Source organism: Saccostrea echinata, unplaced genomic scaffold (genome assembly GCF_033153115.1).
Source record: "Saccostrea echinata isolate AGI-Se365-2 ecotype Australia unplaced genomic scaffold, CSIRO_AGI_Sech_v1 ptg000030l, whole genome shotgun sequence".
In the NCBI taxonomy this organism is placed as follows: Eukaryota; Metazoa; Mollusca; class Bivalvia; order Ostreida; family Ostreidae; genus Saccostrea; species Saccostrea echinata.
Window position 1 is genome coordinate 8,184,214 of NW_026889779.1, and position 24,283 is coordinate 8,208,496.

The window sequence follows — 24,283 nt, forward strand, 5'->3', positions numbered from 1 at the left end:
GGACTTGCACACTATGGATTCTCTTTAGATTTAAAAATATTCTAAGGCTATAAGAAAAAAGAAATCGCTAAATTTCAAGATTAATTTAATTAATTCTAAATAAAATTGAAATAAATTCCACATGCAAAAAAGTAGAAGAACGCATTGTAGCAAAATAATTGAGCATATTAAAGGAAATAAATGCTATAATTATCAATGACATCCGAAGAAAATATTTGTAAAAGTAATTTTTTTTCTTAGATCCACCTCTCTTAGATTCTGCCATAAATTGTCTCGAATCACTTTTAGGGGAATATCGGTGATTAGCGTTAATAGCACTTGTACTGAGTTCAGCTCAAAGCTAAATCGGACGGGATTTCTTGGGATGACGCTTCAAAAAACAAAATACTTTAAATTAATAATAAATGTTAATTAATTACGCTCTGTTTCTTCCGACAAGGCAAATTCTTAGCTTAAGCACTGCATTAAAATATTTTTCCATAACTGTGAAATAATTTTACATGTTTATAATGGTTGACTTTAATTTTATGAAGTAATAATAATGTGAGATGTTTCGCGCCGATTTTAGCGCGAAACATTTCGGCGAACCATCTGAGGGCGGTACAGAATTGGCGCGAAATATCCCGGATTTCTTGATTTCAAAAACACCCTCGATTCATGCTTGTGATCTTTTTCTCGTAATTAAGAGATCTTAGAAAAATGACAGGGTACAAGGGACGTCATGAATATTGATTTTCTTGTTTGTATATATAATCGGGCTCGAGATTTAGAAAATGAAAGGCAATGAGAAGGAGGATAACCGCGTACTTGGTAACTATACTTTGAATATAAACAATACGACATATTTCGCAACGTGCATTCTGTCATGTAATTTCATTAAGATTTGATAAGACAATATGACTTAATCAAATTTTAGTGTAATGCTAAATATAATCCACAAGTGATGGTGACATCTTAGGATAAGTTTTCATAAATATTCCATCTGCAGTGCATGGGTAAGTGCTCAGCTGGTGCTTTCTACTCCAGGCTCCTTGTTTGTTGGAACTTGTAATAATAAAATCACCAAGAACTGAAAACTGTATAATATGCATTTTGAAAACCTAAATACTGTGAACTCTTGCAGACTTTTCTTATATAGAGATTTGGAATTATCATGATCAATTTAATAAATTATTAATTAAGTATGGACTATGGAATTTAACTCTATGGTATTTTTATGCCTCCACTGAATGAATACCCCCCTTTCAATATTTTTTACACTTTCTATGAAGTGTTTTCTATTTTTATCTTAGGATTTAAGTTAAAAATATGATTAATTTTACTAACCAATATCAAAATTAGACATGTGGACAAATTTTTAAAGAATTCATAATTTTATAGGACCCTCTGTCACAGCTTTACATTCTGATTATATTTTTTTTTTTTCTTGCCAAACTTTAAAATGATAGATAGAAACTTCAAGGTGACTAAGTCAATGATTATGAAAGAAAACATATACATGTACAGAGCAGATCCTCTATTTTGTCCTGTTTGTTATATGAAGATATTTCTGAATTTGATATTAGCAGCCTATTAGCATTGGAATAGTACATGTAGTGCTCTAGTGTGATACAGATACCTTGTAATCAGAAGTTTAACTTATTAAACTATGCTGATTTGAATATCCAAGAATCAGAAGGAGATCAAAGTTAAGAAGAAAGAACAATTTTTTCCCACTCACTATCTATTGGATGACAGAATTTAGACAAATTTTGTAAATTAAGATGTTTTATTTGATACCGGTAAATAATTTACTTTTAATAAAAAATTTTTTTTAATGATCCTTTAAATGCAGCAAATCTCATTTGTTGGAAGTTTGAATTTTGATGGATGATTCCTTCTAACTGATTCAATTATTCAGTACTTAGTAGTGGGAATAAGAATTGGGATAAATTCATCTAAATGATGACATTTTCATTTTGAGTTATAAACTTAAGAGGGCTTTTCTTACTATTCACATCCATCCATCTCTCTCTCTCTCTTACCTTTCATCAGAAAACTATACACATTTTTGACTCCTTCTCTGAAGAGCAACTGGACCTTTTGCTAACAATACAGACACAAAGCATTTTGGGTAAAAGCCTGGTATTCAAAATTGTTCCAAGAAACTGCAATGCTCCTTTCCAAGGGGAGATAATCAAGAAAAAGGCAAAAATAGGATTGGGCTAGCTATTTAAAATCTTCTTTTCAAGAACCAGTTGGCCAGAAAAAACGAAACTTAAGTGAAAGCTTCTAGACAAAGTAAATTAAAGATTCCAATTTATATGTGGCTGCCTTTCATATTGTAGAGCACTGGGATTTTTAAGATCTTAGATTTGATAATCTTTTCAAAAAATCAGGACTATGATTAACAGTAGTTATTAATATGCAATCATCCCCAGCTAAATCGTAATGCAGTTTGAAGTTTGTTCAAATCATACACAAGGGGGTTAGATGGGGTCACAATAGGAGATCAAAGTTTTTCATGGGAATGTATAAAGGACAAAATATTTAGAAAGCTTTCTCAAGAACATCAGAGCCATAATTAGTCATATATTGATATGCAAGCAGCCTCAGGTACTGCTGATTCAGATTACTTTGAATCATGGTCCAAGGGGTGTCATGTTGGAGCCATTATAGGGACCAGGGAACAAAAGAAGAAAATAAATCTTAAAATATCTTCTTCTCTCATAGGAATACAGTAATTTAAAACACATTTATAAGGAAGTGCCAGGGATGGTTGATTTTGCTTTGTTATAAAAGTAATTCATTATTTCTGTTAAATTCACAATACATTTTAAAGCCACAGGGAATGAAAATCACTACACTGTAAGCGTCAATTCATTAAAAGCATGTTTGGCCTGCTGAAGAGAGAAAAAAAAATGTCCACGGAAAATAATTTTACTGTGAAATCACTTATTTTCGAAGGGGGCGGTTTAATTTCATTGTTTTCGTGTCATAAAGAGACCCACAAATTCGTGTTACATTTAAAAGTATATAACAACTCAGCACTTCTTCATCCACACAATCAAAACCCCTTGAACCAATATTTTTTCCTCAAACTACGAAAATTTGACACAATGAAAATACATGTATATGGTTTGACAGTAATAGGTTTTAAAAAAAATGTCAATGAATTTTGACAGAGTTAGGTACATTTTGTTATAATTCACTAGGGCTGGGTATTGGCTAGAGATGTCATATTGCAATATACTCGTATTGTGTTATTTTTAACAATATTGCCATATGTATTGCAATATTTTCAACAAAAATTTAAAATGGTGTATGCTTATTATATTAACTTCCTTTTATATGTAGAATGTACATAACTAATATTACCAATAAAAGATATCTTGTAGATTAAATTATGGTTATGCAACTATAAATCGTAAATACACCCTTACAACAGCTTTTGGCATAATCATGCACAAACCTTTCTGACAATTTTTTTATATTTTATGATAGAATTCCTGAGTCCATGCATTTTGCCGGTATATCGGTATTACAAAAATGTATTGCAATGTGATATTTTTTGTCAACATACCATGATATACCGGAATATTGGTATAATTGCCCAGCCTTTTAATTGACAGAACATATAAATTTCTATATATGAATTCAGGTTTTAGGGAAATTTAGTCTGAAGGCTTCATTAATGGCATGAATCTTTCCTTGTTAATTAATATGTTTCCTCAATCAGTGACAAGAGTATTATACTGTACAGTATAAATAACACTATTTATATGATCATATACAAATATTTTTAGATTCATTAGCAAAATATCAATATTTGGATGCAGCAGAAATTCTTATTTTCTATTTTTTTTTTTTTAATCTTATGATAACAGTTTGCAAGGATCAATATTGAATCCTGAATAAAAAAAATATAACTGCTTGTGCATAAATATATCATAACCATTTAAATATGCCTAACGGTAGATCAACAGCACTTTTTCAACTTGTAAATCTGAATCAGAGTGTCATTTTATGGTTATTTTTAGATTATATTCACCCACTGTAGATACTAAAAAGTTTTAGCTTTCTTTGATATAGATCCTTTCCTATCACCTAAAGTCTAAAAATGTTTTAATGATTGCAGAAATAACTGAGATTTGATAAAAGTTCAAAGCCATGAGAAAAAATAAGTTGACATTAAGCATTTTCAGATTAAACGACACTTCAGTCAGGTATAAAATTACAGGTTTCATTATCACAGACTTCCAACATCCACAGCAACTCAGGTGAAATAACTCTAGAAATCAATACCAGTATTTGCAGGGCTTATTTCCAGATGTGTTTATATGGCAATGCTGATAATACTTTGTAAATGGACTGTCATGTTGACAGAGGGATTTTATTTATTGTTGGCAAATAAGGTTTAAGATGTTCTAGGGTTCATATTTTATGCATGGTGATAAAGAAAAATCGGATGTATCATTTTAAAACATTGCTGTGAATTTATACATTTCTAGGAAAATTATATTGTCATTTAAGCATTCTTCATTTTCACTGTGCATGTGATGCAAAAGATAAATTTCAGGACTCAGGAAAAGTGCACTGTGTAAAGTTTGATTTGTGAGGATAATTATTAGAAACTGCTGAAATGGGAATTCATTTTCAGAATGCTTTAATACTTCACACTGGAGAGATCTCTTGAACTTTACATTAATTGATATACTTACATAGATTAAAGTTTACCAATAAAGGTATAATAACACTGTATGAGTGTGTTATTGTGCAGGTAGAGGAGATCTGTTTGGTATGAGTGACTTGTAATAATCCAGGATTAAGAGGAGTATTTGTTGAGATTTAATTTCCAATTTATTTATTTTGTTTATAGATGACTGAGAATCATGACCAAATCTGGGGGTCGGTTAACCATGACAAACATGTCTGCTGACAACAGCCAAGAGGAGTCAGATGGAGATCCTCCAATGGGGTCCTTTGTTGCTGTCACTTCTACTGTCAAATTTCGCAACTTAAGGAAACGTCACCTCAAACGCAATCCTCAGATGAAGGCATTTGAGCGAAGGTACACAGAACTGGGTCCAAACTTGATTCCGGAGCAAAAACGTATAGACTATGTGCTGGTTCATAAAAATAAGTACTCAAATGATTACCTAGATGATAAGGAAAAACAAGAGGAGTTACGAAAAAAGGAGGAAAAGAGAGATAGGTTTGAGGCAGCACTGACAAAGGAGGGGTTCGATATTCAAAAGGAAGTCATCGGGGAGAATGTGTTTGTGAAATTACACTGCCCCTTCAAACGACTCTGTGCAGAGGCAGAAATGGTTAAAATGGAAATGCCACTTCATGGGGTAATTAATTCTTCATATATTGTTCCAAAGTAGAAAGAATTCAATCTGAAATGTTTTTGATTGTTTGATGTTCAGCGTGAATGCTCCTATTTCCTCAATATTTTATTTTTTTTAGTAATTTCAAACAAAGACATCAATACTGGAAGTTGCATGATATGATTCAAATGTTTACAATAAAATATCAAAGGAAATGCAATCACAGTTTGTAAAATGAATGGTATAAATGACATTAACATTGAATGGAATTGTATCCATTAACAGTGTGCAAATTATCCAGAGGAAACAAGGAACTGCATCAGTAAATTTTTTGAGAAATATTTTGAGACAGATAATGAAAGTAAGTGCTTTAAAAATATTGAACAAATTTATCTATTCATTAGCATTTGTGATGTAGAGGGTAATGGCTAATAATCTCAAAAGGAAATCTAATATGTTAGATTGGTCTATATATCAGATGGTATATTGATGCATTATCAATAGATTCCTGAAAAATATTTTGAATATTTAATGTGCATATTCATAAAAATTATAGTCAATTCAAGTATTCATGTAGTTGCATGCATAATATTACTATGCAATTGATGACTATAACAAGATATGAACTATTTGCTGATAAAAATGATATGAATTCAATTCACAATATTGTGAAAGGACAAGATAGGTTAAGGCCCCTTTTTGATCCCTGGTTTGGGGTGTCTATAAGAAGTTGATGCAATAATTATAGTTCATCATTACAAACCTCTGGTCATCTCTCATACAAAAAGAGTATTGAGTGTAAGTTATGGGTTACACAAAGGTCACAAAATATGCCAAATTACAAATTTTCTCATCTTGTGCAATTTTTCATCAATTTTAAAGCACATTTTGTTTCAGAAAACAGAGAGCACAAGCTTGCCTATCTACCGAATTTTGTTATTTCATGCAGAAGTATCACATGCATTTTGTGTATAATATCTCAGTCATGCAAGCTTGTGCTCTATATTTCCCAAAGTGAGAAACATCTCAAATTTGACGAAATTCCATTGGAATTGAGAAAATTCAATAAAATGTCTTACTCTGGCAACCTCTTATGGTCTTCGTGTATGGTTTGAATCAAATTTAGTGCTGATTTTAAAACAGGCATCATTTGAATTTCTTTTAACTGCAAACTATCACAATTTTAATTGTGTTTTGATTTTTATATCAAATAAGGGGTCAAATTCTGCTTTAACTATACCTTGTCCTTTATGAGATATGAACAGCTATCAAATTGAAATTTTCTTACCAAAATTTTAATATTTAAAATTTTCTTTGTGTATGATTTAAAGAATTATTTAAAATTTTGCTATTTTTAGTGGATTTTGTAAGTGCTCCATTTATGATGGATAAAATTAACCTATATGAAGGATATGAAGATCCCACTCATTTTTTCCGTCCAGCCATTCGTTCTATGCTGGTAAGTTGTAGACACAGTCAGGAACTCCCAGCTAGGAGCTGCAAGGTTTTGAGATTATAGAATTTTTATTTCTATCAATCAATATAGTTATGGGTAAGAAGATTAAAAATTTTCAGACTATTATCTTCAGTTTATCGTGTGCATGAAATGTGTTACAGGTGGATCACATTCTCATTAACATTGACATCAGAACCAAAGATGAGAAGAAAGACAAAGGCGGTGCTAAGAAAGTGAAAGGTATGTTCATTCTGAAGGAGATTCTGGTACATACCAGTTTGTATTGCTGATTTTGTGTGAATTGGTTTAGAATGAGCTTTAGATCTATGAACTTTTGACATGCCAGTTTATATTGATTTGTTATTGACCTATGGGTATAAAACATTCAGCTCATATGACTTTCATGGAACATTGGTAAGCTTTCTACATAGTGAACTATTCAGATGAAATAAGCATTAAAGCTGGGAGAAATGTTTCAATTAAGTATCCATCTATAGCTGAATATACGGTATAGAGTTTTTGATTACCATCTTTATATCAAAGGATAAATTGAGATAAAGCTTTAAATGATGATGCTTTGTCATTACCAATTATCAACTAAATTTGGTAAATTGTGCTGGTTCTAAATGCATTCAGAACATTAAATTGAACATAAAATCCTTGTTTTGACAGTGGATGCTGAGTCTGGGTTTTGTACTTGTCTCCCCTGTGTTGGGTCTAAACAGAAAGATGGCACCTCTGATACCAAAATCAGTAAGTGGAAGATAATCACAGTGTGTGTTCTACACTGTAAAAACCCTTCACAAGAATTGACAGCAACATGCAAGAAAATATAGTGTTTTAGTTACCCTGTAATTCACATGTTTGTTCTTTTCTGGTAAAAAACATGTCACTTAGTTTAACTGACACTCAGTGAAATTCAGTAAGAATTTTTAGAGAGAAAGCTTACAGCCATTGTGTTTTTTTTAAACAGATGCAGTGTGACTCCACTAAATTATCTTGTGTTGACAAAATACTTGTACATCATAAAATATAGATAAATAGTGTCTTTAGGATACCAAACCTTAAAGAAATTTGTACTTTTTTCCTTGGTTTGAACCCATTAACTTTTCTATTATTAAAATAAATGACCTTTTAGGAGTCAAGGGGTGGTAGAATGAAGTGTTATGTCTACTGGTGTCTCTTTAATAATTGATAGCTGTATTGAAGTCAAAAGCTATCACATATAAATGGACTGATACCAATATTTTATTACAATTTTTTTATGCAAGTTATTTTTTCTGGAAAATAAGTGAATTGTTTCTGCATTAGCTGACAGAGGGAAAGATTCAAAAATTGGTGAGCACTGACGAACACTGATTAGTGTTACATGTATTTCTTGGTGGATATACTGTTAGATCTGATAGATAATCTATAGCAAACAGTATCATACTTTTTCTCCTTTTTAACCCATGTCCACACATACAATTTATGGTTACAATACCCTTAATATACTTCTCTTATTTTCAGTTCAATATTTGTGGAAAGTAACAAATCTGTCTTCTCAAAAAATACTAATTAAAATCAAATTGTAATTCATCATATAGCACAAAATATAACAGTACCTTATTGTGTTTTAAATAAGTATTATGTGTTGTCTTTAGTTTTGTTGTGGTAAGCACTAATTTACATTTGTGTTAATTTTTGTCTATAGATGAAAATGATGAATTTAGTAAGTATCTGTTGAAAAGCAGGGGAAGAAAATTGTACCAATGATTCCATGCATTTGTGTTTGGTTTGGCTTGAAGAACAAAACATTCCATTTGCATTTAAAATCAAATATTAGTCATTCTACAAAAAATCTCATTGCAACAAATAATGCGTAGAATTTTCATAATGCTTTGTATGGAAAAACTCTTGTGTTGATAGTGAATGTGTATACATGTATTTGTTTAGTGAGTTTTAAAGAGTGTGCCGTAGTATATAAAATGTCTAAATGTATTGAAATTAAGCATAAACTACTGACATTGTTTTTTTTTCTTGCAACTAGAGTGAATTTTTATTTAAAACAATCTCCAAATGTGAAATTATTTCTACATATCATATACTTATTTCATAATTTGTATGATGCTTATTTGTTTGTTCTGAAATAGAAGGTTTTATGTGAAGCTTTGCTGAACTCACTGCAATAAACTTATCAATATACATATATTATATGTATTACCCCGGTATATACTGTGCTATATAAATCATGATTATGTCTAGTCTTTGAAAATTATTATAATTAATTAAGACACGTTGTCTAGAATCTAGAAACACACCCTCCCTTAAAAAAAAAGATTAAAAAATTATCAGAATTGAAATGAAATTGTAGAAATACTTGTATATTCATATTACAAATAATGAATAATATATTCTGGACCTTTTTTCCTTTGGCATCAGACTTTTACCAACACTTCTCTTGCAGAACATGATAAATGTGTAATATTCATGATTGTATGATATGGTATTAATGGTAGATTATTCTTTATCACAGTCATTGATCATGCTGATGCCACTGAAGAGAAACTCTACATACCAGGGAAAATACACAGTAAGTCAGAGAAAGTTTTACTTGAGTCGAAGTGGTTCAGAGATTAGCAGTTTGTGATAAAGATATACACATTTAACAACCCCTCCCAACCCCCTACCCTCCCATCCCCCATGCTTTCATAAAGATAATATACCCTTTAATTTGGACTATAATACCAAGTCACAAATATACTAGCTGATTCAAAGACAATTAAAGTAAAAAATACTCTGAGTAAAATTACTGTTGATATAATTTGTATGGACCTGAAATATTTGAAAATAATTCGTTTTTGTATGTATTTGATGACTGGATCATTTAATTCATAATTAGAAATAACTCTTCTTTAAGGGGCTGTTGCAGGGAAACAACCAATAACATTCAATGGTATCAGAAGAAGTTCATAGTTTTTATTGTTAAAATTTTTAAAAAAAATCTTTTTCCAAACATTTTATGTTATTACTTTACAGTTGCTGCATTTTTTGTATTACAGTTGTAACAATTTCATAAATGTATTGTCCCCTTAAGCAATGCCAGACATGATTAATCATTCAGAAAAGTAATTGATCCTAATCGATTGGACAATACCAGCTGATAAAACCTTTCATAGAGAACTTATTATATCTTTTTGATGTCTTGGACTTTTGTATTCATTGGAATCCCTCTAATTGTATAGTTAATAAATATTAACATTTTTTCAAATGTCTTTGTCCAAGATAAAACTTATACAAATAAGGAAATAGCTTTATATCTTCATGAGGCTATTTGATTGGCCTTCTCACTGTGTGTGGCTTAGCAATACACTGGGACAGGGAGGGACTGGCAGACAAATTTCTAATTATTGAATAAAAATAACATTAATATTTCATTTCTTTATTGAATAAAGGATCAGGTATAATATTCAAGTTATCCAGGTTTAGTCAAGGGTGTACGGGATTTACCTTGGGTTGTATTCCATACACCCTTCAGCCATAGGGTGTATGGAATACAATCCAGGAGAAATCCCCCGTATACTTTTAATTGGACCTAATAATGAATTTATTTCTTATATATTAACCTAGGTCCAATCTATGGTATATATCAAACTATAGATAAGATTTAATATTACATGCTAAAATGCATAGTGATGTCACGTTATTGGCTTTTTGTTCTAGAGAAACTATTCATTGTAATGTCACATTATTTATCCCCCAACTTCAGCTGAATGTATGGAAATTTACACCCAGTTTGCTAACCAATCAAATCTCATGTTACAAGCTACATAGGAAATAAATGTAAATAATTGTCTGTTTCTTTTTGGTTTTATGGTGATGATCAAACAGTTTGCTCTTGTGATAATTTTATGCATAATTCCTTTAGTGTTTATGCAAATTATGATGAGAGCAAACTGATTCATCACATCATGTTAAAATAATAAAAATATTTAGGAATTATCTCAAATTTTATTTTATTTTACTAAAACAAATTTTCTCATTCTCTTACACAGGTTTACCTTACCTTCTTATGAAGGGTGTTTACATTGACTCGTTCATCCTTCATGAGGAGTCAGAATGTAAAGAGGACCAGTCTATTCTCAAGGACAAGTATTTCACTGAAGCAAATGTGGACCTGGAGGGGGAGAAAACCCATGAGGCCCTGGAAACAGACCCCCGTAAAGCCCTCCAGGACACATGGACGGTATTCTATAAGTTCCAGCCTTTGTGGAAAATCAGAAACTATTTCGGTGAGATGATAGCTCTGTACTTTGCCTGGGTAGGAGAGATGACCAGCAGTCTATGGATCCCAATGTTACTGGGATTTGGGATATTCTTGTATGGTTTATATCTCAGGTAATGGTAAAAAATACATTGGAGAAAAAATTGCCCTTTTTACTATTGATTGTACTTTTTAGCTCACCTGAGCCAAAGGCTCAAGTGAGCTTTTCTGATCAAAAAGTGTCCGGCATCCATCTGTTGTCTGTAGTCTGTAAACTTTTCACATTTTCGACTTCTTCTCAAGAACCACTGGGCCAATTTCAACCAAACTTGCCACAAAGCATTCTTGCTTTGTTCACAGTGTGTGACTGTGTGATATACATGTACCCTCAGACAGAGGTGTCCTAATAATCATTCCAATCATTAAACAGAGTAAAAGGAAAACTTATATATCCCTTGTAAGAACCTGATCATACAAGTTACATAGGAAATATTTCTTTAAATTTCCTCCTCAAGAACAACTAAGCCATTGTTAGTCATATTTATACAGAAGCAACCTTAGATATTGTAGAATCAAGTTTGTTCAAATTATGACCACCAGAGATTGGGGGCTACAACAGAGGGTCAAAGTTTTGCATAAGAATATATAGGAATCATCTTGAAAAAATCTTCTGCTCAAGAACAGCAAAGCCATGATTAGTCATATTATTATAGAAGCATCCTCAGGGAGTGTAAGTTCAAATTTATTCAAATTTAGGGTGGGTAGAGTGGGGTCACAATGAGAAATCAGAGTTTTACATATGAAAAAAAAATCTTTAAAATTCTTCTGTTTAAGAACAACAAAGCTATGATTAGTAATATTGATATGGGAGCTTCCTTAGGTAGTATAAATTTAAGTCCCCCCCCCCCCCCCCCCCCGCTCAATACTAAACTGATTTCTGCTTCTTCCTAGCCAATGTGCTCAGGTGAGCGATGTGGCCCATGGGCCTCTTGTTAATCATACAAAGAGCTGTGATGAAACTTTTTGTTCTGATTTTGCATTTCAGTGTCGAAGAAAATGAATCCAAATTCACTGTTTATGCTAATGATACAGCAGAGACCAGGTAAGTTTTTATCCACCTGTATCTCTCTGTTTCTATAAGTCTAGGTCATATGATACATATTAATAAAGTCATGATATATGTTAATCTAAATCATGGCATGTTATTGTAAGCCATGATACAGTTAGTCTTAGCCATGATGCATGGTAAATCATGATACATGTTATTCTAAGCCATGATACATTAATCAAAGACATGCTATGTGTTAATATAAGCCATGTTTTATATTATTCTAAGCTGTGATAATGTTATTTTAAAACAGTGAAATTGTTTTTTTTAACACAGAATTAAAAAAGAAGTACAGGCGCTGTTGGAGACAGTAAGAAGTTCATTTGACAACGATGTCACTCCTTATTTTGCATTGATCATATGTTTATGGGGTATGTATTTCATAGCTTGTAGTTTTTCCCCTCTATACTTTTCATAAATTTATTCCAACTACTGTATACAGAAAAATTTTTGTCCCTGTTTTATTTTTGCCCCCTTCACCCTTGTTGCAACGGGGCAAATTTAAAACGGGGCGAATTCAAAGAAAATGACATTATTTTTCCTAAACAAAACTGTGTCTGGGCAAATTCAAAACAGGGCAAAATTGTTTGCAGGTGTAAGAGGGCGAAAATAAGATGAGGCAAAAATAACCCTGTATACAGTATCTGAAATGCAAATAAATGAAATATTTTGTTTCTTGCACACAGGAGTTGATGACTCAAAAATCATTCTACCCTAATTAAAATTAGATCTTTGATCCAATCATGTACTTGCTTGTGTCAGCAAGTATGTGACCATGCAGATCAATCAAGTGTAGAGATTGAAGAAATAACAATTTTCATTCAATTTTATCACAAAAAAAGGGAGGAAATTTTTATCATGCATACATATATTCATTGAACAGTGTAAAGAGTTACATGTATTTAGGAAAATGTGTACATTGAATTAGAAATCCCTCCTTTGATGAATCTTTAGCCCTGGACCATACAGAATTTCAAAATATTTTCAAGTTTCAACTTGACTTTATACATAGTCATTCATGTTCTATTGCTGCACAGTTAGTTTACCAAGTAAAAGAAAAAAATGAAATGTTTGTAAGAATGCCATCTTTTACAAGGATGCTCAACTTGGATAGTAAACAGACAAACAAATTGTTTTTCGTCACTAGGAACACTTTTCTTAGAGCGGTGGAAGAGAAAGAATGCCACTCTGGCCTATGAATGGGATGTAGATAACTTCGAACACAATGAACCTGATCGACCTCAATTTTATGGGTTAAAGGTCAAGAAGGACCCAGTGACCCAGGAACCAAACTGGTTTTATCCATTTAAAAAACAGATCCTCAAGTACATGGTTTCCACCTCTACATTATTATTTATGGTAATTACATCTTTTTTTTCTTTTATTTTTTCATATTTGTAATAAATATATAAAAAATTTGATTTTGATTGATTTGTGTATTGATCAGAAGATTTTATACCTAAAAGATAAATCAAAGTGTATGTAAAATTTTCAGAGAGGAAATAGTGGGTTTCAAATACTCTGTTACTATGATTAGGATTAAATTATACAGGGTGTTTCATAATATCTGTCCCTAATACAAACTGACATAAAAATACATCCCACGTAGAAGGTTTTAATAAATTCAGGAAAACTGAATTCAACGTTTATATGTCCAAAATACCAAATTCATACCAGTTCTCGAGATACAAGGTGTAATAGATGGACAGATGGATGGATAGACAGACAGACCCTGGGTTAAGTTAAGATTCTAAACACAGTTGTAATGGGGAAAGGTATTAATGAAACTTCCTGTATTATAGAGAACTAAAAGCTTGGTGTCCAATTGCAGCACTAAAAATTAGAGACAATATCCACTTTCACATATCTTTATTGATAATACCTTTTTTTACACACTTTTCAAATATTGGCAACCAGGAACACATATGCCCCATGTTTCATGATAAAACAAGCATTCTGAGAGTATTGCATTAGCAATACTAGTCCCCTACCGGCAAGTGTAATCTGGTTCCCGCTAAGAATTAAAAATGCCATAATTCTGTCAAAAATCAATGAAGCGGAACGACATGCAAACTTGATCTATAACTCATCATGGTAAAAACACATACCAAAAATCAGCTCAATATCTGCAAGCGTTTAGAAAAAAATTGTGGAAAACCCTTAAAAATTGAAAAGGTTGTAATTCCGTCAAAAATCATTGAAGCGGAACGAAATGCAAACTTGATCTGTAACTCATCAAGATACACTCACATACCAAAAATCAGCTCAATATCTGCAAGCGTTTAGAGGAAAAGTGCGGAAAACCAAGTGGGACAGACTGACAGAGGGACAGACAGAAAGACAGACAGACGGATGGACAGACTCAGAGGAAACCTATAGTCCCCTCCGGTTTCACCGGTAGGGGACTAATAATAAACTAATAAAGTAAGTAATACCATTTTACTCAATAATTTCTCTATTTCAGATGTCTATTGTCTTAATAAGCGTGACAGGTGTAATTCTTTATCGTCTGTTCATCACTTTTGACTACTGTCCAGGAATGAGTGCTATTCAGTGCCTTATCACCTCCTCCATTATATCAGCTGTCCTCAATGCTGTCTCCATTCTCATCCTAGGAAAGGTAAGAAATCACCCCCTCATTATATCTGCTGACCTCAATGCTGTCTCCATTCTCATCCTAGGGAAGGAAAGAAATTGCTCCTTCATTATATCTGCTGTCCTCAATGCTGTCTCCATTCTCATCCTAGGAAAGGTAAGAAATCACCCCCTCATTATATCTGCTGTCCTCAATGCTGTCTCCATTCTCATCCTAGGAAAGGTAAGAAATCAGTCCTCCATTATATCAGCTGTCCCCAATGCTGTCTCCATTCTCATCCTTGGAAAGGTAAGAAATCAGTCCTCCATTATATCAGCTGTTCCCAATGCTTTCTCCATTCTCATCCTTGGAAAGGTAAGAAATCAGTCCTCCATTATATCAGCTGTCCTCAATGCTGTCTCCATTCTCATCCTAGGAAAGGTAAGAAATCAGTCCTCCATTATATCAGCTGTCCTCAAGGCTGTCTCCATTCTCATCCTAGGAAAGGTAAGAAATCGCTCCTCCATTATATCAACTGTCCTCATTGCTGTCTCCATTCTCATCCTAGGAAAGCTAAGAAAGGATTTTTTTTCATTATATCTGCTCTACTCAATGCTGTCTCCATTTTTATCCTAAGAAAGATAAGAATTTACTCCTTCATTATATCAGCTGGAATAGTTAAACTAAATATGTTCATGAACATATTTTAGAAATTCTCTACAATTCAGCTTAACCCTATGCAAAGATGGAAGCTACTCTTCTACTGTAAACCAACTATTATTCATGTCATCTTTTATTTGCAATTCGTCAGTTTGAAATCAATCTGCGACGATTAATTTTCACGAGTGAGGAAACATTCTCTACAAATACAAAAGAAAATAAACGGTTTGTGGCGATCATTATTCACGAGTTAACATAGGTCGCGAAACTCGAGGATATTTCTCACACCCGAATAAGAGTTGGTTTACACTCATTATTTACAGTATTAGAGGTTTTCATTTGTATTAGGTTTTTTTTTGTTAAAATCAGTCCAATATTTTATCAGTGTGCTCTTCTATGCTAGATTAAGTAAGCAATATCTTTAAGTATTGAGGTAAATGTTATTTTAGGGAAACATCAACAGACAAATCTGGCATTTCTTTTGTTTTCAGATATATGAAATACTGGCATTCAAGCTCACTGAATGGGGTAAGTGCCAGTGTTTTAAGTTATTAAAAGAAATCTGAAAAAGCATAAATGTTTCATAAGTGAATGAATTGGTTGCAATTTTTAAAGTCTAGTTCTGGTTTGTTCTTCCAGAAAATCACAGAACACAGACCAGATATGATGATGCCTTAGTCACCAAAATGTTTGCTTTTCAATTTGTCAATAGTTATGCCTCCTGTTTCTACATTGCATTCTTCAGAGGAGTAAGTTGAGTCTCTTATCATTGTTATGATATTCATTTAACTTTGAACTGTGTTTCAATCAACCACATCTTCATGGATGTTTCGTTATTGGCATTTTATTTTTAAGTACATGGCAAATTAAATCTCCATGAAAGAAAAATGTTTTGTAAGACAAAACGGAGGAAAAAATAGATGGCAAGAAAAGACATAATACCAGAATTTGAGTTTTACCATTTTGTATGTGGAACACAGATGTTTCTTTATTGTAGTATTTTGATGGTGTCATTTCAGCGTTTCTCTATATTTGGTTACACTGATGAGTGTGTAGGAGACAGGGGGACGTGTATGTCACAGCTATCTTTCCAAGTCCTCATTCTTATGATAATCAGACCATTCCCAAGAATTTTAAAGGATCTGATTCTTCCGTAAGTTTATATAGCATAAAGAAAACTAGTCTTTCAAAAGGCCTTTTCTTTAATCAAATAAAACAATGGAAACTTCTTTTTTTCAAAACAGACAAGAATTGAATGATAAATTTTCTTTCAATGCTTAACTGAAAACAAAAAAAAAGCAGCTTGTTAATTTTTTTTTTACTTAGACTGTTGAGAAAGTTATGGAGACTCCGTCCTAATTGGTGCTGTCGATTCAATGCCTGTCCATGTGACTGCTGTAATAAAATTAATCGGGTCAACACTGAAGAGGCAAAGGATATGTTTGAAGCCAATAAAAAACTGTTGTCCAATTTCTTGGAGAGGGAACGGTTAAAACCCCCTCTTGGTGACTTCACCCTGAATGAGTACACAGAGAAAGTCATACAGTATGGATTTTTAATGGTAAGGTTTGACACTATGAATATTATTTAATTTTCACAACACCTTATTTTTGTGAGGTTTTTATTTGATATTTATTTGTGAGACAAAATTTTCACAAATTTCCAATATTGTTTTATATACATGAAATCCTTAGTATTAAATACAAGAATGAACTTTTTTAGGGAGCAAACAGTCTGGCTTAATTACACAAAAATAAAAGTTCTTGCAAATAAAAAAGTGATTTACAGTATATGATTTTTAAACTTTTATTTTACATATTGCAATCTGATTAAAATCAGATCCCTTTGATCCGCTCACATAGATCGCTACACAAGGATCTGAAGAAACTATATTTAGGGTCATCTCCTGGTGACCTTTCTAATAAAAATATTCATTTAAATTTTGACAAATCAGAGAGATCGTACTTAAGCAACATTCGGGAAAATGAATGTAGAAGTAGCTGTGGAGAAGATCTTATCATTTCGTACAAAACAAAAGAGCTAGAAAACAAGACAAAAGCAAATACTAAATATATTTCTCTACAGGAAAGACTGTGGTCATTCTTTTGACAGGATATGGAAACCAGGTCACAATTTTCCGTTCGTGTATCATTGGGGCTTTCACTTCTGAGACTGAATTCCAAGATACTTCTAAATTCTTGCAAGCAAATGTTTGATTGGATAATTGAAAGGTCACTAGGAGATGACCCTGAATGGGGTTTCTTCAGATCCTTGTGTAGTGATTTATGTGAGCGAATCAAAGGATCTTATTTTAATCAGATTGAGCATATTGAATTGATATTTCCAATTATAATACCTTTGAAATAATAATGTTGATTAAAAAGATTTTATTTAGCTTACTCTGAGATATGCAATGTGTATCTCTATTTGGTTTCTCTTTTTGCATCAGTTTTTGGAGCATGTCCATTTTCAAAAGACTCTCGATCAAACTTGCACAGATTATGCATCTAGGAAAATACTTACTACATGTATCACAAGGGATACTTATTATCAGTCTTTCTTTCCATGTATATTTCCAGATGTATAACTAAATCCATAAAATGATGAAGCTTTAGATTTTTTTTTCTAACTGACATCTGGTTTGAAAACTAATTTGCCCCATCTATAAACTTTTCAAACTATTGTAAACCAACTGTTATTTGTGTTGAGAAATATCCATAACTTTAGTATACAGTATGTATTATCTTTCATTATCTATATAAACCTAACAGGTTAAGAAATCTTTGACATTTTTATTTCAGCTGTTTGCAGCATCCTTTCCTCTTGCTCCTTTGATGGCCATTCTCCTGAATCTGATAGATATTAGGATTGATGCTCGACGAATGTTGTGGAGTAATAGACGTCCTGTAGCCTATATTAGACAGGACATAGGTACAGGTCCAAATTACTATGTGTACAGATTAATACCTGTATAAAAGTCATTGTTTTCAATGAATTGTGTTTAACTGTGGAAATATTTATATTTCCTGGAATTCCTGCAGGTAAATGGTACGGGATTCTTGACTTGGTGAACACAATAGGAGTGATAACCAATGGGTTCCTGATTGGTTTTACATCATCCTGGGCATATAACTTCGACACAGCAACAAAGCTCTGGATTGTATTGGGTTTTGAGGTAATTTCCTGCCACCCCAACAAATTGAATTTGGGATAAGTATGATCATGCAACCTGTGTACAAGTTTGATATTTTTACCCTGTATTGCAAACACACTGTGCATTTGATGTATTGCACGTCACACATTTATTATATCTAAATTAACTAGATAACAAAGAATGATATATAGATGTGTTTACTTATTGGAGTCAAAAATTTGTTAATCAATGTTCACTTTATTTAGCAAAAGGAATATTATGTACTCATGAAATTTACAAGAACTTTTTAAACTCGATCAGAAGGATAAATAAAAAGAAATTGTTTACTCTTCCTGTAATAGAAATACATTTGTCTTTAATCATCAACTGTTTCTTCTTCATTTACAGCATATTGTGTTTGCCCTAAAGTTTATCATAGCATACCTGATACCAGATGTTCCAAGGGAAGTCCAGCTCTCTATACGAAGGGTATGTTGAAAACAAAACCATGTGCACAGAGTATGAAAGACTGAAAATATTGTGAAGAAGCTTTAGATCATAAGATCAATTCCAATTCTGAAATAAAACTATTAATTATTTTACAGGAGAAATATCAAGTTGCCAAAATCTTGGAAAATGCCATGAACACTGAGTCCATTAACTACAATGAACTGGTTCCTAAGCACAAGAAGAAAAGGTAAACTTGTATTGGTGTGTGTGTGTGTGTGTTTGGTGTGCCTTTTTTTACTAACAGGTGAAATATTTCATTTAATTCAGGCCATTCTTCTGACTGATAACTTGTATTAACTTGTTATAAGAGTATTGACCAAATTTCAATTGTGTACAATGTAAGGTAAGATCAGTCGATGATGGATATATAAACACCTGGCAGTACCTGAGTGATCCTTTGTCAATTATTTCTCCTACCCAGAGTTCAGTTTTTGTCAAATTTGCATGCAGAAAATCAGTAGTAGTAATTATCTTTCTAAAAGTACACTTTTTCTATACAGTGCATGTTGAAAACAAGGAATGTAATTATGGAGAAATAAATTTCTATACAAAGCATGGAAGAATGTCACTGAAATCCTTTTTATTAAGTCTATAGGCTTCATTTCTTTTGCTGAACCCCTATAGTTATGGAAGCTTGGGCACACTCATGTTTTTCTTTGCTAATTAATGCTTCACCCCTCACTTCTTAACAGAAAGCACCGATCATCAAATTATGATACATTCGTTCAGTTGGATGACAATGTGGGAAAACCAAAGGGAGATAAGGCAGATTTAAAAGATACAGCAATACCAGAGGAAAATGTGTTCAAAGAGACTAGTTCAGCCCCTCGTGAGATGGCTGAATTCAGTCGCCCAGCATCGTATGTATAACGCACATTATCAATGGCCTGTTTTATTTTTTTCCCCCTGTTTATCTCTGTTTAATAAAGTAATTAATTTTCAAGTCTGATTTTTAACCCCTTTGAGTAGCTTTAATATTGTTTTCACTTTCTATTTTTGTATTGTGCTGTATTGATATAAGACATTTTTAACATGCTTATGTTCTTAAGATAAAAAATGGTGACTTAAAGTCTTACGCCCTTTTGTTACAGATCATATAGAATAATAATTGATGCCCCCCATCTGGCCACTGGTAAATTAATTAGACTGAAAATCCAATTAATTTCACAATAGTTTGATAATTTTAACATTTTGAAAAACAAAACCCAATAAGCTGTTTTTTTTTAATACTGACCCACAAAGTAATCTTTGGCATTCTTCAATCTAATTCACAAACCATGCACGGACACAGCAATTTAGCGGTATTAAAATGTTTGATTGTCTAAATTATTTCTTTTACTTTTCTCTGCTGACTGATTTTGAGTGGTGTGTATATACTCTCTGCATGTCTTCTCTATCAGGGCCCAGGATAAATCTGATCAATGGTATATAGTTAAGAGAGATATAAGTACCCCCACAATTGCCAGGTAGGCAGTCACTGCATGACTTGATTATTGTTGCTTGTTCTGCTCTGATGGAGTATTTTTTGACTTTCACGCTTGTTACTTGCATTTATAATTACCAAAATTACAATTAGAGCCAGGCCATGTAATATCTATCAATGTTCAAATTTATATTCTAATGCATCATAAACCCATTGCTTGAGACTCATCAAGCTTGCCTGTTAAAAACACTACAATATAATAATTATACTGTAGTGTTCATTCAGAGTTCAATTTAAAATCTTCCTTCTGGGACAGCCGGATCACAACTGATAAAACGTATTCCATATTCAAGTTTATGCAAGTTATAGACCCTTGTCTCAGTGTTGGAGTTTTATATTAAGATTGCATGTATATTGTAAAGAACAATATCTTGAAGTTTACTATTTATAACACTGGTATGAAGCAATGGGCTTGTAGTTCAGCTAGGGTAATAATAAATGAAGTGTTTCATCTAATTATCAATATATGTACATGTTAATGAGAAAGAGGTGAGCTTTGTGGCCCATGAGCCTCTTGTATTTAATGTTGCCGTTAAAAGAGCTAGGTTCACTTTATGCATAAAATGGCCCTGTCCTTATATCAGTTAATTGACTATCACCCTCTGTCCCATTTCACATATCAGAATAAAGTAGAGACTTAGTGCTTTCATTTCCTATAACAAATCTTTTTTTTGAGAATCCAGGTATTCGAAAACAGGCTTTGAGAAAATGCAATGTTCTTGAATTTTGCAGAAATCATGCGTATTTGACTACCATCAGCAAAGAATTAAAATATGAGCACAGCCCACGATCCAAAAATTAAAATATGTTTTGTGATCTTCAGAAACAGATCTTTCATTATTCAATTGCATATTTTGGATCAGAGGTTGTGCTCTATATGAAAAATTGAAAAAATACCTCATCTTTTGGCTATTTTTAAGGGAATTTAGAGGAAACGGGGAAAATGACGCATTTTATGACGTCATAATGCATTGACTAGAGAGAAAAGTACGTCATGTTCAATAGATACACGGTCATCAAGGGTCCAAGTTATAAATACTGCATTTTCAACCAAAACTGAGCAGTTTCGATTTTTCAGAAATTCTCAGGGCCCAAAAAGGCCCTAAGTGGCTCTTGCTCTTTGCTCTTTAGAACACTAGTTAATGATATGCAAATGTTTGGTTTATTTAAGGATATTTTTGTGCTTTGTGCATTTAAATATAACCATGCATGGATGATGCATGAAGAATAGAGGGGCTGTCATAAAAACTATTGTTGACATTCTCCTTTTAAAAACATCATAGAGCTGCTTGCATATTGAATGCTGCTACAAATTAATTTGAAGACCACTTCACCAACCTAAACTTGTGTTTTATTTTGAATAACTTGTTTGGTTTATTAGTCACTCTGTGGCTTTCATAAAGCTTATGCAGTGCATTTATTTGAAAATTTATGTGCAAATGAGCTCATGCTTTACACATTGACTACAATGACTATGATTACAGTGCATGACCTTGACACAAGGTCACTAGTATGGCTAATCTTTTCTGCAAGTTTTGTAATCTTTGTTTATGCGTGAAAATTTCTCAATGTAAAACATTGTGTAGAATGTTTCTTTACTCATGAAAAGTTAAATTGCTGAGGATGGATTTCAAATTGACAAATCGTATAAAAAAAAAAAAAAAAAAAAAAAAAAAAGTCATGAATAATAGTTGGGTTACAGTATACTTGAATTTTTGAAAATAAATATTGTTTCCTGATTCTTAAGAGGTACTTTTACTAGTACTGTAAACTGAGTAATTATTTATGACAACTTTTTTGTCAACAACAACTTTATATCAAAACTAACTGATGTATATATTTCTCACATGCAAATAAAAAGATTCTTTTGGAATTTGGGATGGGTGAAAATGTTTCTTTTATAACATATTCTCTTCTACAGGATTTTTGTAGAAAGAGGAATGCCATCAACATAATATGATTATCTATCCAAATAATTAAGTCATATACTCAAAGAAATAAAACAAAGAGATAGCATGCACGCTAACAGTTTAAGTGCATGTACTGATGTTAATTGTATACAGGATTTTTTTTAATGTACTGTGGAATCATCATTGTTCATGGGGAATCAAATGTTTTGTAATTCGGAAACATTTATTTACAGTGCTGGAACAGGAAGGGGTCTGAGTATTTCTGGAGTGGATCCAAAGATAAATAATGGTATGTCATTAAAGATGACGTTTGTATTACATGTATGACATCATAAACAAATTCCTTCAGCTGTCAAGTTAACCCCCAAAAAATATATTTTGCAAAAGAAAAAAAACTATAAAAGATATTCTCCCTCAGCAAATTGAAAGAAGCTAGGTTATGTTCTAGTGTATGTTTTGTTTTTTTCTGGTTTCTATTGACATGGTATTCTCAGAAAGTTGTGAATTTTAATGAGTTGTGAATAAATTCTAACAAGAATTGAAGAAAGTTTGAGGAAGTTTTGATTTTTTTTTTTTCCTTGATAAAAAATATATAGGTATTTAATGTCATTCACTTTTGAAAAATTCATAAGGATATAAACTTTGACTTCTAACATGGGCATAATTTCATGGCAAATGTTTTCCTGTTCGAGAAGTATTGACTTTGTACCAGCATGAACTATTAGTATAAAAACGTATGACATTCCTATAATGTAAAGAAAGACAGAAAATTCAAGGATATCTTCTTATAACAGATGATCAATATAAGCTCTAGACTTTTCATAATTACTTACTTTACATATCTGCAATGTATGCATAATAGGCAAAAGATGTTCTTATAGAACACTCTTCACTGTGTAAACACTATGTATTGTATTTTGTTACAGGGAACATAACAGCTGACTCCAGTGTCTAGGGGTGAGACTTTTCATATTCCTGTCAAAGAAATAAAAATCAAGTACAATCCATATATGCATGTTCACATTTAAAATACAAATTTGAATCTAACATACATGTAGATAGACTAAATGCTGAGTAATATGGGTTTGTGTATAATGAGGATTTTTAATACTAATTATAGAGATGAGTTGAGGATTAGTGTCATTTTGTGTATTGTTTTATGAAAGTACATGCATGTTTTTCTTCCAGTAGCTAGACATGTGATAAAGTGGTCTACACTGATAGCTCCAAGAGAGATGGTAGACATAAAAGAAAAAAACAGACCAGAATGCAGATATCCCAGCACTTATAATTAGTGTGTGACCAAGAGATTTCCTAAAAATTTGCAGGTGTAAAGGGTTTTAGTTAAAATGCTCATCAAAGTGGGAAAATGATTACACTTTCATGTATTAACACTACAAATGAAAGTATTTCATGCCCCTCATTATTAATTTTCATGGGTTTTTTTTAGAAGACATTTTTATTTCTAGTAAATCTAAGGTCAAGGAAGCTAGTTTTCATTTTTATTTTAATTAATATTGCAGGTATCATATGAAAAAAATACCATAGATATGGTTATGTGACTGTATTATAAAGTGCTAAGGACTTTTTAAACAAGCTCAGTAAAGTGCAAATGTAACTATCACTTTTAAAAGTGTTTTGAACTAAAGTGCATAATATGATGTATTTATAATTAAAATCTTTAAGCATCTATAACAGTACCTCCAATATAGTAAATGTATTTCAAATTTACAAAGCAGAAAGAACTAAAGTGCTACAGATAGTATTACTTCTTTAATCAGGAACTACAAATGTATCTCATTACACAATTTCTCTGACATATTTATATATATCTTTTTTTAAATATAAATTGATGTATCTTGCTTAATTTTTGCCAAAATTAAAAAAAAAATT

General features: G+C 32.1%; 1 protein-coding gene across 1 annotated transcript; it reads left to right on the top strand.

Annotated features, from left to right (window-relative positions):
- Window positions 1-781: 781 nt before the first annotated feature.
- LOC133196165 (anoctamin-4-like) lies at window positions 782-22,717 on the top strand. The gene is made up of 24 exons (XM_061332095.1): window positions 782-810; window positions 4,859-5,336; window positions 5,598-5,673; window positions 6,671-6,771; window positions 6,930-7,008; window positions 7,441-7,521; window positions 8,462-8,479; window positions 9,284-9,340; window positions 10,803-11,145; window positions 12,057-12,113; window positions 12,396-12,490; window positions 13,267-13,478; window positions 14,584-14,739; window positions 15,846-15,882; window positions 15,994-16,103; window positions 16,374-16,507; window positions 16,681-16,915; window positions 18,156-18,285; window positions 18,396-18,529; window positions 18,896-18,976; window positions 19,093-19,184; window positions 19,690-19,857; window positions 20,398-20,463; window positions 22,624-22,717. The coding sequence occupies exons 2-24, from the start codon at window positions 4,872-4,874 to the stop codon at window positions 22,715-22,717; spliced, it is 3,021 nt and encodes a 1,006-aa protein (XP_061188079.1). The 5' UTR covers window positions 782-810; window positions 4,859-4,871.
- The last annotated feature ends 1,566 nt before the right edge of the window (window positions 22,718-24,283 follow it).